Here is a 17,829-nt window from a genome sequence, read left to right on the forward strand (position 1 = left end):
TGTGACTAAAATGGTATCTTAGTCAAAGTTATGATGCAAAAGGATGACAAATCTTTTGGTTTAGATTGTTATATGAATTAGAACTTGTTCCCACGTTTTTTGCAGCACCTGTTTTTGCACGAACATACCGATTGCAGTGTACCGCGAAAAACCTATCCGTTAGAATTTGTAACACGAATTTCAAATACACATGTGTGTTTACTCACACGACAGTCTAATTTTACGGGATACTGGAAAACTGGATTGCTGTGGGAACTATTATAAGATACTACTAGCTTTCCACCCGCGGTTTCGCCCGCGTGAAATTTTGTCTGGCACAGAAAAATAGTATCGCGCGCGTCCCTTTTTACCCGACTACGGCAAAGCAAAAACCCGACTACGGCAAAGCAAAAGGAGGGTTATGATTTTGACGGGCTATGTATGTATGTATGTATGTATGTATGTTCATGTGTTCCCTCGTAACTTCTAAACTACTTATCAGAATTCGACAAATGACATATCATTAGAAGCGTCTTAATTGTCCGCTGGTTATAGGCTATATGGGGTTTCACAAAATCGAATGTGGCACCCTCTAGCGGACAAAACATACAGAGTAAAAAAATAAAGTTGAGATAATTATGCCGTGTTTGGTATCATTTGAAAGCGCTTTACTTGTACATTTCGAATATATATATATATTACTAGCATTTGCTTGTGACTTTACCTGTATTCATGGGCTGATTGCATATTATAATTCACATCTTTTCGTTCATAGCTTCTTTACTGCTTATAGTTCATCAATTTAACTTTTGTTAATATTATGCGCCACAAATACACTTTAACACCAAAATAGTACAAATAATAAAAAGTAAAAAAACTAAAACCCAACTACGACAAAAAACGACGCTGAAAAAGTATAAAACAAGATTTTCAGAATACTGAACTGAACAAAGTTGCCAATGTAGTTGCATAGTAATTTTCATGTTTGGAAAGGCGTAGTCACACGTTACATATACCTTCCTACCGTAGCACTTTGACAACGTGTGACTGCGGTTTTCCAAACATGAAAATTACTATGCAACTACATTGGCAACTTTGTTCAGTTCAGTATTCTGAAAATCTTGTTTTATACTTTTTCAGCGTCGTTTTTTGTCGTAGTTGGGTTTTAGTTTTTTTACTTTTTATTCAAAAACCGGTATAAAAACTATCCTATATCCTTTCCCAGGACTCAAACTATATCAATGGCAAACATCAAAATCGACTGAAATAGAGTTAGGTCTAATTTTGGCACGTAGTGTGGCTTTTCCTTTAGCTCTATCATTAGACCGTAATGCACATGATTGCGGAGACGACACAAGAACATGTGTTTTACAAGTATTACAGAGGAAATAGCATTTTATATTGTCATAGAAATAAATTTGACGCGACTAGAGTTTGGAGAGCTACCTCCTGTTATAAATTTACTGGTATAAACATTTATTAAACAGGGTCGCTTCCTAATTATTATTGTAGTGAAGCGATCAAAATTGTCACGAATATTACATTTTTACTCAGTTCAATAAACCATCTTAAGTCCAAGCAGGCCTCTATTTTATGGGATTGGCTAGGGGCCCATGGTTTATTCCTTGCTCTGGTTGAATTTAGGGTCACAATGACACCAAGCATGATTTTACTCCTAACAATATCCAGTGGCAAACCGGATAAAATCGCGTACTGATATGTATTTAATTGCAATTTGTTTTAATTTTCTCAATGATAAGCATTTTTATGACAATCGACATCTAATTGTAGGAGGAAAAATGATACAGAGAGACTACTTATAGTAACATTGTAGCGCAAAATTTTATAACATTTTTAAAATTGTCTATAACTAGGTATTCAAATTCAAAATTCAAAACGTTTATTTGCCATAAACACATTTGATGCTTTATTATAATATAGATATTTGTTTTTTACATCCACGCTCTTTCACTATAACTAATTTACTAGGATCAACGATTGTTCCATCGCCTATTCACATAATGGAAACGACAAAAATTAAAATGGTCTATTCCATTTTGATCATCTAGTTTTGATCACCTATAAATAAATTACACCTCTAAATAGTTACATAGATGTCCAATTTGTTTGTCGCGGTTTTTAGAAAATATCAAAAATAATGCAAAACCATGTAAGTATTACATACAAGAATTGGATAATGTGACTTTTCAGAGGAGTTGTGATTTATTTATAGGTGATTAAAGGACAAAGGCCTCCTGCAAGGTTTCCACAATAGTTTTCCTATTTCTTCAAAACTACGTAACATCTCTCTTCTACAAGATTTTAAACTTTCGCGTTCAATTTCTATTAAAATAGAGAATAGAGAACACGGGTCTCAAAAATGTTCTTCTCCTTCCAGGATTCCCGTCGGAGCTGGTATACCGAGGGTCGGCGATGTGGGAGACGCTGTACGGCATCATCCTGGCCTTCCCATTGGTCTGCTTCATCTTCGTGCCGGTCTACTACCGGCTGCATACCAACTCCGTTTATGAGTACCTTCAGGTAACATTTGACAACTAAAGAGTCTATGGGGGTTATTTGCCAACAACCCACCATATATTTTCCTCGGAATCCTATTCCGATTCTTAATCGTTAAGATTATTGTTAGGCAGTTCGAGTCAGGAAATAAAGGTAGGAAGAACACGGTAGAAGGAAGAATATTATTAGCGGATTAGAAATTATATTTAACTACAGGAATAGCAAGGGATTGATTAGGATACAATGGCAATAAAATTATTTAAAACGTTGAGAGCAAAGCGATCGCGGAAGAAGTGTCACGACGACATATTTTCAAATCTCTTCAACGGCGATGAGTGAGCGGAGATCGGTGACCGGCGTTGAAGCGAGACGGCAGCATACGTCTTCACGGGTGTGCGAGTGACGCAGACGTATTGTGACGGCCGCAGCACGCATGCGCCAACCATTCGGTCACGTTCCGTCAAGTCGGGGTTGGCCCAATCTCATAGGCGGAAGCGGATCGCTCCAAAATCTAAGGCGGTGGTCCAAGTTATGATTGTGGCGGGTAGCCGCCACAGTACTCCCCTCCGCAGACCGTGACTACGGTCGATAAAAATCGGGCAGCCGGACTCTTCGACCACTGGAAGTCCGCATGACGTCTTCTTCGGCTGGTTGAGCCGTCCTCTGAACTTCTTTAGACTCATACGCTGCCTTGAGCCGGTCAATGGAGACATTGACATTCTTGGCGTTGACGTCCAAGGTGAAGTATTTAGGTTGTCGGCTGAGAACCTTGTAGGGTCCAGCGTACGGTGGCTCCAGGGCGCCTCTCACGCGATCTTGACGAACGAAGACGCGGGAAGAGGTGTGGAGATCGCGTGGAACGTAGAAGGCCGAAGTGGAGTGCCAGGTGGTAGGACGAGGAGCAAGCTTCGCCATGCACGCGCGAAGACGAGTCGCGTACTGGGTGACGTCAGCTGTGAGGTAGTCGTCCTTGGGGCACAGGAACTGACCGGGTAGGCGAAGTGCTTCGCCGTACACCAGTTCGGCAGGGGAAGACTGGAGGTCTTCCTTCCAGGCACTACGCATGCCTAGAAGAACCAGTGGCAGTGCTTCAGTCCACTGTGAAGCTGGAGCGTGGCACATGATCGCTGCCTTGAGCTGGCGATGGAGTCGCTCAACGATACCGTTGGCCGCTGGGTGGTAGGCTGTGGTGCGGAGATGGCGCGCACCAACCAAAGAAGTGAGGGCCTGGAACAGGTGGCTCTCAAACTGGCGACCACGGTCTGTGGTTACCCGCTCAGGACAACCGAATCTGGCAATCCAGCCAGACACAAGGGCAGCAGCACAGGTCTCCGCGGTGATGTCCTTCAGCGGATACGCTTCAGGCCACCGAGTAAACCTGTCTATGACAGTGAGGAGGTACCTGTAATCACAGGACAAAGGTAATGGCCCTACGATGTCGAGGTGTATATGAGAGAACCTCGAGGAAGGTGGAAGAAAAGAGGATAGAGGAGAGGTAGTGTGTCGAGAAACTTTGCTTTTCTTGCATTTTAGGCATTGCCTAGACCACTCTCTACAGTCCCTGCGAATCCCTGGCCAAACAAATCTTTGTGTCACCAGTCGCACAGTAGCTGATCTTCCTGGGTGGTGTAAGTCGTGTAGCACATCAAAGACTTGCTTGCGGAACTCGGGCGTAATGTACGGACGAAGAGATGGCAGAGACGTGTCGCAGTAGACAGGCGTGTTGCTCGCCTCAGTGGCAACTTTTTGCAGTTTCAAGGCTGTTCCATGCTTGAGAAGCTCTTGCAGCTCTGGATCACTCTCCTGAGATCGTGCAAGAGACTCGTAGTCCACGGCGCAAGCTACTTCTTCGATCCGTGATAAGGCGTCGGCGACGATGTTGTCGCGCCCAGGAATGAACCTTATGTCGGTGGTGAACTGTGAGATGAAGTCAAGGTATCTGAATTGTCTAGGCGAACACTTGTCTCTGTTAAGCGAGAATGCGAATGTGAGTGGCTTGTGATCCGTAAACACAGTGAAGGTTCTGGCTTCAACCATATGCCTAAAGTACTTGATGGCTTCGTATACTGCAAGTAACTCTCGATCGTACGGGCTGTATTTCCTCTGAGAGGCGCTCAGTTTGTGAGAGAAGAAAGCCAAGGGTTGCCAGACTTGATCCTTGAGTTGCTGTAGCACGGCTCCGATAGCTACGTCAGAAGCGTCCGTGACTATGGCAAGTTCAGCAGAAGGGTCTGGATGAATGAGCTGAGTGGCTTGCGACAGAGAAGTCTTACAGTCTTCAAACGACTTCAGCATTTCCGGCGTCAAAGTAATAGGCTGTGAACCTTTGATCCGAGGGCCAGCAAGAATACTGGTGAGCGGTGCTTGGATCTTAGCGGCATTCGGTATGAAGCGTCGGTAGAAATTGAGCATACCGAGGAAACGCTGAAGCTCCTTGACGGTCTTCGGTGGTGTGAAATTCTGTATGGCTTCCACTTTAGTTCCCAGAAGCTTAGTTCCAGCTGCAGAGACTTGATAGCCGAGGAACGTAATCTCTGACTGGCCAAGATTGCACTTCGAAGTGTTTACTAGTAACCCGTACTCTTTCAGACGTTCAAACAGCTGGCGCAGGTGCTCCAGGTGGACTTTTGGGCTGCTGGAGAACACCAGGATATCATCGAGATACCCGAAACAGAAGTCAAGGCCCAGAAGAACTTCATCGACGAACCGCTGAAAGGTCTGCGCAGCGTTCCTTAACCCAAACGTCATGTATGGGAATTCATACAGACCAAACGGCGTGGTGATGGCAGTCTTGGGGATATCAGCTGGATTTACTGGAATCTGGTTGTATGCTTTCACCAGATCGATGGTGGAGAAGATGGTACATCCTGAGAGCTGGTAGGAGAAGTCATGTATGTGACGGATGGGATACCGATCTGGAATAGTCCTGGCATTAAGCGCACGGTAGTCGCCGCATGGTCTCCATCCATCGTCCTTCTTCCTCACCATGTGCAGGGCAGAAGACCATGGACTCTCTGAACGCCGAGCCGTACCACAAGCAAGCATGTCCTCAAACTCCTTCTTCGCTGCTTGGAAGCGAACTGGATAAAGACGTCGAGGCTTGCAAGATACCGGTGGACCAGGGCTGACTCTAATGTGGTGCAGTGTGTTATGCTTGGGTGGAGAACGAACGCCTGCTGGTCTGGTAATTTCTGGGAACTCGCGCAGAAGTGCGTGAAACTCGGTCTCACCAATGACGGCTTTGACAGAAGCGATGTCGTCTGAGGTTCCAGAAGTAACAGCTGCTACGGACAGGGTTGTGATTCCATCGACCAAACGTTGATTTCTGCAGTCCACGAGCAAATTGTAGTGGCTCAGGAAGTCCACACCGATGATTGGCTTCGCAACGTCTGCTATGATGAAGTTCCAAGTAAAATCTCGCCTGAGTCCCAAGTTCAGATGTAACAGTGCAGGTCCATAAGTGTGGATGACAGAGTTGTTCGCTGCGACGAGATCATACTTGGTCTTAGTACAGGGCGTCTTGATAGCAGATCGCGGGAAAACACACAGGTCTGAGCCAGTGTCCACGAGGAACTGCATTTTCGATGTGCGATCCGTAACGAAAAGACGGCCTGTTGCAGAGGGGCAGTCGTGGGCCGCTACTTCCGACCGCCCTTGAAGTTTTCCGAGGGGAAGCTGCAAGGCTGCTTACACTTCTTCGCCTTCGTACCGTAGGTGTAGTGGTAGAAGCAGTGTGGATGGTCAGGCGGTGGTTGTCTTGGTCTAGAGCGGCTGCGTGAGCGATTGGACCGGTTATTTTGAGATCTCGCACGCGATCTATTCTCCGACTCCTCAATCCTGCTAGTCAGCATAGCCACTTGCTTGGTCAACTCTGCAATCCGGTGTTTCATGTCGCTGTAGGGAACTGCGGCAGAGGAAGTGCTGGCGACTTGCGGGACTCGCACGCTGACTTTTAAAATTTCCTCATTGCCCATTGTTACAATTCGAAAAATCGCTTACCGCTTATGACCACACCGCAGCCTTATCCTTTTGTAGATTTTTTCCAAACTTCGACTGCTTCGGAAATTCTCCTTTTCCGTCGTCGGGGTCACCAGATATGGGGGTTATTTGCCAACAACCCACCATATATTTTACTCGGAATCCTATTCCGATTCTTAATCGTTAAGATTATTGTTAGGCAGTTCGAGTCAGGAAATAAAGGTAGGAAGAACACGGTAGAAGGAAGAATATTATTAGCGGATTAGAAATTAATATGGTATATTAATTTCTAATCCGCTAATAATATTCTTCCTTCTACCGTGTTCTTCCTACCTTTATTTCCTGACTCGAACTGCCTAACAATAATCTTAACGATTAAGAATCGGAATAGGATTCCGAGTAAAATATATGGTGGGTTGTTGGCAAATAACCCCCATAAGTCTATATTTCAGTAAATGGATTTTCGATCGGAGACCACGTCGCGGCGAAGGTGTTGTAGGAAGCCAACCTGATCCATGACTAATGCCCGCTTTCACCATCAATCCCTAATTTTAAAGTGAACCCTAAGAAGCCAAAATGCCTGTTATGTGTCACCATGGGGGTCACTTAGGGATTCATGGTGAAAACGGGCTTAAGTATCATAGTTGGATGAAAAAATTGAAAAGCTGTAGCATGCCCTGAGAATGCCCTTTGAGGTCAAAGGGTTTTTCGCATTTTAATAGGCTGATGGATTTTGATGGGCATGCGAAGTTTACTTAATTACTCATCTAAGCATCTAAACAATCTAAACTAGAGAGAGTCGATTAACTATTTATTATTATGGATTACCTAGTTGTTTGGTAGGTACCAAGAAAAAATCTGAGAGGTCCATTTGTAGAGTTTTTTCAGCCTGGGGATCTAATCTTTATTTTAGAAGTCATATTTTTGAGTTGCAAACGGACGTAAAAATCTGTGTGGCCTTTTAAAAACTTCGTAAACACTTGATCGGTGTGAACTAAGAAATAGAACCTCAAACGCGTATCTTCACAGATGCGTTTCAACTGCTCCTGGGTGCGTCGCCTAGCCGCCGCCACCTTCCTCATCAGACAGCTCCTCAACCTGGCAGTCACAGTGTATACGCCGACCGTGGCTCTCCACGCGGTCCTGGCACTGCCGCACTGGGCTTCAGCCGCTGTGCTTACAGCCGTGGCTATCGTCTTCAACCTGCTAGGCGGGCTGGCTGCTGCTATCAGGTAATTGACCTAAGTTATTGACTGAGCTAAAGCCTGGTCCGTGAGCACGTAGAATCCCGTCCAATGACCCCAAGCTACCCATCCCTATCGCTCGCGCGTAATTATGTTGCTGTCGCGACTGTGCGACGCGCGCCCGCAGTGAGTGTGCGAGCGCGACAGCAACTGGGTACCCAAAGGATGGGTAGCTTGGGGTCATTGGACAAAATTCTACGTGCTCACGGACCAGGCTTTACACACAAAACGGGCAGCAGCACTCTCTGAAAAACATCAATCTTTTAAACTGCGATCTCCAACCCGCCTGCCAAGCGTGGAGATTATGGCAAAACCCTCCACTATAGTAGAGGAGGCTCATAGTCCAGCAGTGGACTGTAAAGGGCTGATGATGATGATGATTTTACTGAAACTGACAGGGAAATAAATATTATGCTGGGTTTCAGTCCAATATTTCATGTTTTTTTGTGCTACTGTAAAAGGTATGTGTAAGTAATGTTAGGTACGGTCAAAACCTTATAACTGATTTTTGCAGTCAAAAGTGGTTTTCACTGATGCCCTGGTCAATATCACTTTGACTAATTTTTGCAGTTAAAAGTGGTTTTGACCGATTATGAGTTTTGTCTGCAACATCTTTTATAGACTAGAGCATTTCTATGTAATGTAACGTTCTTGAGAGTTGTTATTACACTTCCACTCGGTGGACTGACGATATAGTGAAGGTTGAAAAGCGCCTGGATGCAACCAACACAGGATCGGTCCTTGTAGAAATCCTAAGCCCTTCAAAGGCCTTTGTCCTATTTGGACACGTCAGTTCGAGTATTAAAGTAAATCAACGCATACTCAATTAAATACGCGATGATATGAATACAATGACATAATTGACAATAACCGTGTAAAGCAATTACCCTAGCCAAGATATGACACAACTAAATTGCCTTGACCTAGATTTATATCAATTTTATTTAAAAAGGTGGTTTTTATTGTCGCTACTATAGATCGTTTCATCCACGAAGACGCGCCCCACCGTTCTTCCGCTAATGTTTGAGTGTTATCGGTACACGCTAAATTATCCATGAGTGCACACCCACACTACAATAATGACGCTCGGATTGCTCGGATCAAACTCCCCGCACCCCGCGCGACCGAGACCAAAAATTGGTGGGGCGCGTCTTCGTGGATAAAACGATTTAGAACGGAGATAAAGCATTTTGGAGCTAAATCATTTAGTATAGAAGTAAGTTCATCATGAAACAATCTACCACAGAATGCTACTACTAATTAACCCCTTAAGTTAAGCTAAAATGCTTGTATTACGATTTTTATTTGCATTAGAAAAACAAACTATAAAAATAAATGCCTTATTATCTTTTATTTTTCATTTTATAAAGGAAAATGTAGGAAAAACAATAAAATGTGACCGCTACAATTAGTACGTAATTGTAGATGCCACAGGAAATACCCTCTGCTGTGTATTTAGTTGAATTTTATTGGTAAGGACATGTTTTATATTATTCAATGTATACCTAAAGTACATAGGTAGGTATTAGGTAGAGAATGAGTAGTGGACAAAAAATAGGCTTGTTAACCAGAAAATTACATGTTGATTTTATGTTTTATTTAATTTTGTGATGTAAATGTCTAGAGTTAGTAAAGAAAATCATCATCAAAGTGAGATTACTTGATATTCACTGCAGGAGTACGACCCTCTTTATTTTAAATACCGGAGGCAAAACTACACTTATTTTTAAATAGGAAAGATTTTTTGTTTGTTTGTTCCGAAACTACTGAATTGATTTGAAAATTTCTGATGATCATAGCGGTACGAAGTTTGCCGGGTCATCTAGTGGTGAATAAAATTCTCGCAAGTGTTTTATATTTGCTATTTGTTATTTCCATAAGTATTTCTTAAGAATCAGTTGCCCTAATATGCCTTTCTCATTCTCACAAGTGAACATTTTATTATTCTTTATTCTTTTTAAAGACAAGACCGCCTAGTTGTGTTTCTTTTTCTTTCTGTTCTGTTCTTTGGTGTTCAATAGAGAGTATTTATTATTATTAAAAAGTTATTTTGAGCAAACTCGCTGGAGTAGCAAAAAACATAATTACGGTATGTGTAGCGCATGTATTGTCTAATTTAACACGGTGTCGCGCGTTCGCAGCGCCTACACTAGAGTTATCCATATTCATAAACCAATCATAATCTTGAAATGGTTGACAGAATTTAGAGCTATTTAAATTAAGACAATGGTCATGGTGAAATAAAAGTAAATAGGCCAGAGAAAGCTTTTTCTAACATTCATAAAGCAATCAAGATTTTAATCTTATTTTGAGACGATGGTGGTAGCCAAAATGCCGGAGGAAATTGGACTTTTCTCGAATGTCTAAAAGGGTTTTTATTGGGGTACTTTATTTCATAAACAGTAGCATATTTTATACCGTAGGTAACCTCTATTATTAGCTAGCGATAAGAGAGCGTGGTTAATAATTCAGAGAATAACTCCATAATTAACAATTTAACTACATAAACAACTATGGTTTCCTGTTATTTATTTTTAGACGGTACCCAATCAATAATTGTAGATTGTAACGTCGTCACTTCATAGCTTACCAAACGTTTCTTTCGAAGCGGCCCTTAGTTAAAACAAAAATAAGAGACATGCAAAAGGCTCTTTTTTAGCCCAAAATTATATTTCTTTTAACGTTTTAAAATTCATTACTGTAAAATAAAAACAAAATGAGACACTTTGAAGATCTGATTAGTAATACGGCCCAAGTCATCATACTGTTCTGACCACTTAGCTCATTGAGATTCATGGTCTAGGTGCATCCTATAATCAAGCCTTATCTCCAAGCTGAAATTACTGCTGGTGTTTGAAATGGAAAGAAAATTAAATGCAAACATAACATCGTCGTAAAATTCTGATATACTTAGATATTTTGCATTTAGAATGTTTACATTTAGAGCTCGTTCTAAGTCCGCCAAACGGGACTATTTCCACCTCTCGTTACTACCGCTGTAACTCCTGTGAACCAGGATCTACAGGATCAGAATCTAAATTCACTAGGCTAGCTACCACCATCTTTCCGAAGTTTTCCACCATAAAATTTCATAACAACAATGTTAACAGCAGTGTATTTTGAAAAGTCAGTCGATGGCCACTGGCCGGAAGATAGATAAAATCCATTAGGGAAATGCGCCGTTTTTCAGTAAGTTGATAATCTAGAAAGAAAGAAAGAGAAAGAAACACAACATCACTTATACATGACATTAGAACGTATACAGAAAAAAAAACAGAAATAGCACATAAATATTACAAGGAAATAAAAAGTGCACTAAGCAGTGCTATCCTGTCGCAACAGCGATGCCCATCGCAATGGGACTCCACTCAGCATATGCCGTGGCCCACGGTGGGGAAGGCCACGACGCTGGTTTTCAGTGGGCCCCATGCCGCATAATATCAGAATCTAATTCCATGATGTTCAATTCCAGGGCTGACGTGATCCAGACGATGACGATGGTGATCGTGAGCGGCGCCTTCATCGTGCAGGCCACCGTCAAAGCAGGCGGGCCAGGGAAGGTGGTCAGCGACAATATTGACGGCGGCAGGCTGCAGTTCTTCAAGTGAGCAAACAGTTTCTTCTTTTCCATTTTCACATTACTTGCTGAACTCTATAAAAGATCTGCTGCAGGTATTATACGTCCATCTAGGTATTACGACGACGTCTAATATTAGACGTGGTTTCCTCACGAAGATTAGAAGTCAGTGCTCACCACAGTAAAACACGTGCATACTGTGTGGCAATAAAATACTAGGTATACCTTTAGCACCTTTAGTGTGAATATGATTGACAGCTTCTAATCAAAACCCTTCCTCCCTTTATCATCTTTGTAGAGACATGTACTCGACATCGTAGGACAATTTAGGGGTTTAGGCAATGCATTGTCCAATCGAGAGGATGCTAGTTAGATGCTCGTCGAACTGTACTATTGTAGTAAACCCTCTCTTAACACCTTTGCTGCGGCAGTAACTTTCTAATACTTTCCATTCCTTCGGTACAAGGTCAGTAAACCTGGTATTAAAACTTACATTGTGGCGGCACAAGGCTTAAAGACCTTGTAATATTTAAGATATATTAATTTTATTTTTGGCTTCATGTTAATAGATATTGTGTTTTTTTTCATTGAATATTAATAATAATGCATTTATTGACATACACCTGAAGGCGTTCGTGAATAACTTGTTTAGTATAAAAATTATAGCTATATTCAAAATACAAGGCTTATGCACCCTGTGCCGCACTGAAGTAGGGAAGTCTGGTGGGTATTTTAGGGATGTGAAATACAAATATCGATAGTTTAAATTAAGTTTTAATAAAAATTTAAAAAAGTAACAAACAAAGATGTTTTAATAATTTAGTCTAAATATTTTACAAATAAGACATACGTGCATAAATACTTAAATAAGCTATATTTAAAGAAAACATATTATTTAACAACTTCAAATGTTTGTCACGAAAAACATTTTTTAAATTAGCAATAAATCGTGTAGCAAATTAAATTATAATCAATTTGCAGTTTTCATTTTGTTTGTTTCTCTTGACGCCATGTCGACATGTGCGTTTCTTACGAATGCGAGGCAACACTGGCTGCACGAAGCTAGCGTGGGGTGCGGTACCAGGTGCGCAGGGTACAAGGTGCTTCGACCTGGTTTCGCATGGTGAAGACATTTTATTACTTCCGTGCGGTACCAGGTCTAAAAACCTGGTATTAAGGTAGGTACATCATTGGATTCTATTTTAAGAATACATCATAGATATATATTCATCACTTTCCTACACCGGACCCAATTGAAGTTATGCCTTTCGCACGACAAGGAAGACTATAATTTTCTTAGCCGCACGGTAAGCGAGACGTACACAAGGTCTATAGACCTGGTTTCGCACTCAACGTGTTAACACAAACTTGCATTTGAATTACTGGAAGGGTTAACGGGAATAGTAAGCCTAGGCGCAGACCTCCGACTTTCAGTTAGCCGATAGTTGGACTCGATTCTTTGTATAAAGAATCGGCCAATACCAAATCGGTGTAATCTGCGCACTTCCATGCAGGTCCATACTGATTAACAGCCCGATCCAACTATCGGCCAACTAAAAATCGGTGGTCTGCGTCTAGGCTAAATATAATTTTGTGACCTGCGAATACAGGGTGATTTTGTTATCAGTATCCAAATTTTTAGGATCGACTCAGAATCAGTAATTTAATCGATTTACGTAAGAAAACTTCTTTTTTTTCATATTTATTTATTGTTATTCGCTGCGCGCGGTTTCAAAATTGACTTACGTGGATAATTGTTATAATTTGCTTTGTTCATAGAAAATACGTACACACAGTTTACTACAAAGCTTAATAGAAATAATGGTACGCGAAAATAAGCCTTAAACTTTAAAAACAAGATATGGGCACTCGCGAATTACATTTTCAATTTTTTTTTCGCGAAAAGTACCGCTATAAGAATAATAAGATAAAGTTGTATTTTTAAATTGTTCTATAGAGCAGCGGTTCCCGAAAGGTGGTCCGCGGAACCCTGGGGTTCCGTGGAAAGGCCGCAAGGGTTCCGTAAAAAATATTATCCCACGTTTCGTGACCGACGTTGTTCGCGCGCACCGACTTGTTTACGCACAAGGGAGGGGCAGGGCGTGCGGGCGGAGTAGTACGGGGGTTCCGCTAGGAAAAGTATAATCAATTAGGGTTCCTTGGAAAAAAAAATTGGGAAACCCTGCTATAGAGCTTATTAAAAAAATTTGGATACTGATAACAAAATCACCCAGTATAAACCTCGATAGCAATTATCTAAGTCAGCAATCCACAATCACACCCGTCCTTTCCAGGTTCACAGGTGACCCAACAGTCCGCGTGGACACCCTGTCCGCAATCTTCGGCCAACTCTTCATGTCGGTGTCCATCTACGGCTGCCAGCAGACCTTCGTGCAGCGTTACTGCTCCATGTCCAGCGAAGCCAGGGTTAGGAGGACTCTGTTGGCTAACGTCCCAGCTGTGGGCATACTGTTCAGGTAGGGAGCAAAGATAAGGAGACAAGCGCCCCTTAAGGGCTATGATTTATTTATTACTAGCTTTTGCCCGCGTGTCCATATACGGCTGCCAGCAGACCTTCGTGCAGCGCTACTGCTCCATGTCCAGTGAAGCCAGGGTTAGGAGGACTCTGTTGGCTAACGTCCCAGCTGTGGGCATACTGTTCAGGTAGGGTGCAAAAGATAGACAAGTGCCCCTTAAGGGCTACGCTTAATTTATTACTAGCTTTTGCCCGCGTGTCCATTTACGGCTGCCAGCAGACCTTCGTCCAGCGCTACTGCTCCATGTCCAGCGAAGCCAGGGTTAGGAGGACTCTGTTGGCTAATGTCCCAGCTGTGGGCATTCTATTCAGGTAGGGAGCAAAGATAGGGAGACAAGTGCCCCTTAAGGGCTATGATTTATTATTACTAGCTTTTGCCCGCGTGTCCATATACGGCTGCCAGCAGACCTTCGTGCAGCGCTACTGCTCCATGTCCAGCGAAGACAGGGTTAGGAGGACTCTGTTGGCTAATGTCCCAGCTGTGGGCATTCTATTCAGGTAGGGTTCAAAGATAAGGAGACAAGTGCTCCTTAAGGGCTATGATTTATTTATTACTAGCTTTTGCCCGCGTGTCCATCTACGGCTGCCGCTACTGCTCCATGTCCAGCGAAGCCAGGGTTAGGAGGACTCTGTTGGCTAACGTCCCAGCTGTGGGCATACTATTCAGGTAGGGTGCAAAAGATAAAGAGACAAGTGCCCCTTAAGGGCTATGATTTATTTATTACTAGCTTTTGCCCGCGTGTCCATCTACGGCTGCCGCTACTGCTCCATGTCCAGCGAAGCCAGGGTTAGGAGGACTCTGTTGGCTAACGTCCCAGCTGTGGGCATACTATTCAGGTAGGGTGCAAAAGATAAAGAGACAAGTGCCCCTTAAGGGCTATGATTTATTTATTACTAGCTTTTGCCCGCGTGTCCATCTACGGCTGCCAGCAGACCTTCGTCCAGCGCTACTGCTCCATGTCCAGCGAAGCCAGGGTTAGGAGGACTCTGTTGGCTAATGTCCCAGCTGTGGGCATACTGTTCAGGTAGGGTGCAAAGATAAGGAGACAAGTGCCCCTTAAGGGCTATGATTTATTTATTACTAGCTTTTGCCCGCGTGTCCATATACGGCTGCCAGCAGACCTTCGTGCAGCGCTACTGCTCTATGTCCAGCGAAGCCAGGGTTAGGAGGACTCTGTTGGCTAACGTCCCAGCTGTGGGCATACTGTTCAGGTAGGGAGCAAAGATAGGGAGACAAGTGCCCCTTAAGGGCTATGATTTATTTATTACTAGCTTTTGCCCGCGTGTCCATCTACGGCTGCCAGCAGACCTTCGTGCAGCGCTACTGCTCCATGTCCAGCGAAGCCAGGGTTAGGAGGACTCTGTTGGCTAACGTCCCAGCTGTGGGCATACTGTTCAGGTAGGGTGCAAAAGATAAGGAGACAAGTGCCCCTTAAGGGCTATGATTTATTTATTACTAGCTTTTGCCCGCGTGTCCATCTACGGCTGCCAGCAGACCTTCGTGCAGCGCTACTGCTCCATGTCCAGCGAAGCCAGGGTTAGGAGGACTCTGTTGGCTAACGTCCCAGCTGTGGGCATTCTATTCAGGTAGGGAGCAAGAGATAAGGAGACAAGTGCCCCTTAAGGGCTACGCTTAATTTATTACTAGCTTTTGCCCGCGTGTCCATCTACGGCTGCCAGCAGACCTTCGTGCAACGCTACTGCTCCATGTCCAGCGAAGCCAGGGTTAGGAGGACTCTGTTGGCGAATGTCCCAGCTGTGGGCATCCTCTTCAGGTAGAGAGCAAAGATAAGGAGACAAGCGCCCCTTAAGGGCTATGATTTATTTATTACTAGCTTTTGCCCGCGTGTCCATCTACGGCTGCCAGCAGACCTTCGTCCAGCGCTACTGCTCCATGTCCAGCGAAGCCAGGGTTAGGAGGACTCTGTTGGCTAATGTCCCAGCTGTGGGCATACTGTTCAGGTAGGGTGCAAAAGATAAGGAGACATGTGAAGTGCCCCTTAAGGGCTATGATTTATTTATTACCGCGACTTCGTACGCGTGGACCCCGTATAACCTCACTTTCTTCGTGGCCAAACTAAAATGCCAAACTAATTTGGCTACGAGGAAACTTAATTCCTCGTAGCCAAACCGTAGTCATAGTTTAATCATCATCCGCCTATAAGGAGAAAAGACTCTATACATATAGTATACAATTAGTCTTATAAGCGCTTTGGAATATATTCTGTTAGCTTGTAAGATGATTGAATAATAATAAATAAATAACATAGTGGTTTAAAATTGTAAATCCCGTCTTAGTGAGCATCTACGTTCAAAAAGGAACCCCCATGCAAAATTCGAGAATCCTGGCACTTGTATTTTCTGAGATTTCGTGATGAGTGAGTAAAGCCTGTTTTCACCATTAATCCCTGTTTTTTACCCAACTGCGCCAGAAGGATGGTTATCAAGTACTTCACCCATTTGAAAACAAAATTCTTGTTATGTGTTACCATAGGGGTCACTTAAAAATTAGAGATGAATGGTGAAAACGGGCATGATGAGTCAGTCAGTGACCTTTCACTTTCATAGACATAGAAGATAGATTCAAAATACTGGTGATAATGAATAAATATTTTCAATTTGATTTGATTCAGTCTATCCTGGGTGGTGGGCATGGCGTTATATGCTGTGTACAAGAACTGCGACCCTCTGATGTCTGGAAGGATCGCTGCACCCGATGAAGTCCTGGCGTACTATGTGGAAGACCAGTTTGCGTTCTTGCCTGGGATGCTTGGGCTGTTCCTGGGCAGTCTCTTCAATGGCGCTTTGAGGTGAGTTGAAGCAGTCTTTCTTCTTTGTTCAGAAGGATTCTTCTTTGAACCATACAGTTCATCATTTCAGCCATAGGACGTCCACTGCTGAACATAGGCCTCTCCCAACATAACCATACAGTTAATTAAATAAAATAAATTGCGTGGGTGTATACTTCGTCCATGATGGGGTAACTCAAACATGATTAATTTAAAACCAAAAAACTGTCTCAGAATGGATTTGTATTCACGATCTTAAGATTGCTGGGTACCTGCTTTGATCACTAAGTTTTGGGGACATTGGGAAACCACCGGAATGTAATGACCCAAGTAGCAATTGGTATTAATGGCAAAATCTTACTTGTCTTAACCCTATCTAAATTTACACTTAAGCTAAAACCAAATTAACTTAGAATAGAGATTTTTTTCTTTAAGACTTTATATTCTTCATCGAGCGCTACTTAAGCAAATTAAGAATACCCAAAACCAAGTTAAGTATTCTTTAGATAATTCGGTCTTAAGTTATTCTTAGCTTAAGTTAAAAAAAACTTATTTTACTAAATTAAGATTTTTTGTATGCTCACTTAATACTAAATAGTATAGATAAAGTATTATTTAAGTGTTGCAAAGTAAATAAAGTATTCGTAGATTTACTTAGGACTTTTTAAAGACCATTGTCTTAGAAATAGTTTTCTGAAGATTAAGTTAATTACTTTTTGACTAGAATTAGTACATTTTGAGAAAAAATACTCTTAACGGGACGATTTCGATAAAACAGGATCACGCCTATTAATTCAAGGTAATGCACCTGCGTGCGCAGCTTATTGTATTAATTTTTGATACAAAATGCGTGCGGTCGCCCGCAAACTAAATTATGCTATTACTAGCGGCCGCCCGCGACTTCGTACGCGTGGATCCCGTTTTACCCCCTTCATCTATCTTACGCAGTTTAGATTTTTTCATACAAATGTTTTTCCCGCTCACTCCCGTTACCGTGAGAATTTTGCAATATCCTGTTGTAACTAAGCTTTAAGTTTACTAAGATACTTGCATGCCAAATTTCAAGCGTCTTCCTTAAGCGGTTTAGATTTTTCATACAAAAGGATTTTCCCGCTAATTCCCGTTGCCGTGGGAATTTTGCAATTACCTGTTGTAACTAAGCTTTAAGTTTACTAAGATACCTGCAAGCCAAATTTCAAGCGTCTAACT

The 17,829-nt window shown here is 42.7% G+C and overlaps 1 protein-coding gene across 1 annotated transcript in view; it reads left to right on the plus strand.

Moving 5' to 3' along the window:
- LOC135083726 (sodium-coupled monocarboxylate transporter 1) overlaps positions 1 to 17,829 on the plus strand; it is a 50,602-nt gene that overhangs the window by 19,246 nt on the left and 13,527 nt on the right. The window contains exons 3-7 of the mRNA XM_063978449.1: positions 2,378 to 2,520; positions 7,504 to 7,706; positions 11,191 to 11,322; positions 13,590 to 13,772; positions 16,465 to 16,641. Of these exons, the coding sequence (XP_063834519.1) occupies positions 2,378 to 2,520; positions 7,504 to 7,706; positions 11,191 to 11,322; positions 13,590 to 13,772; positions 16,465 to 16,641 (838 nt within the window). The remainder of the gene's footprint in view (positions 1 to 2,377; positions 2,521 to 7,503; positions 7,707 to 11,190; positions 11,323 to 13,589; positions 13,773 to 16,464; positions 16,642 to 17,829) is intronic.

This window comes from Ostrinia nubilalis, chromosome 24 (genome assembly GCF_963855985.1).
Source record: "Ostrinia nubilalis chromosome 24, ilOstNubi1.1, whole genome shotgun sequence".
NCBI lineage: Eukaryota > Metazoa > Arthropoda > Insecta > Lepidoptera > Crambidae > Ostrinia > Ostrinia nubilalis.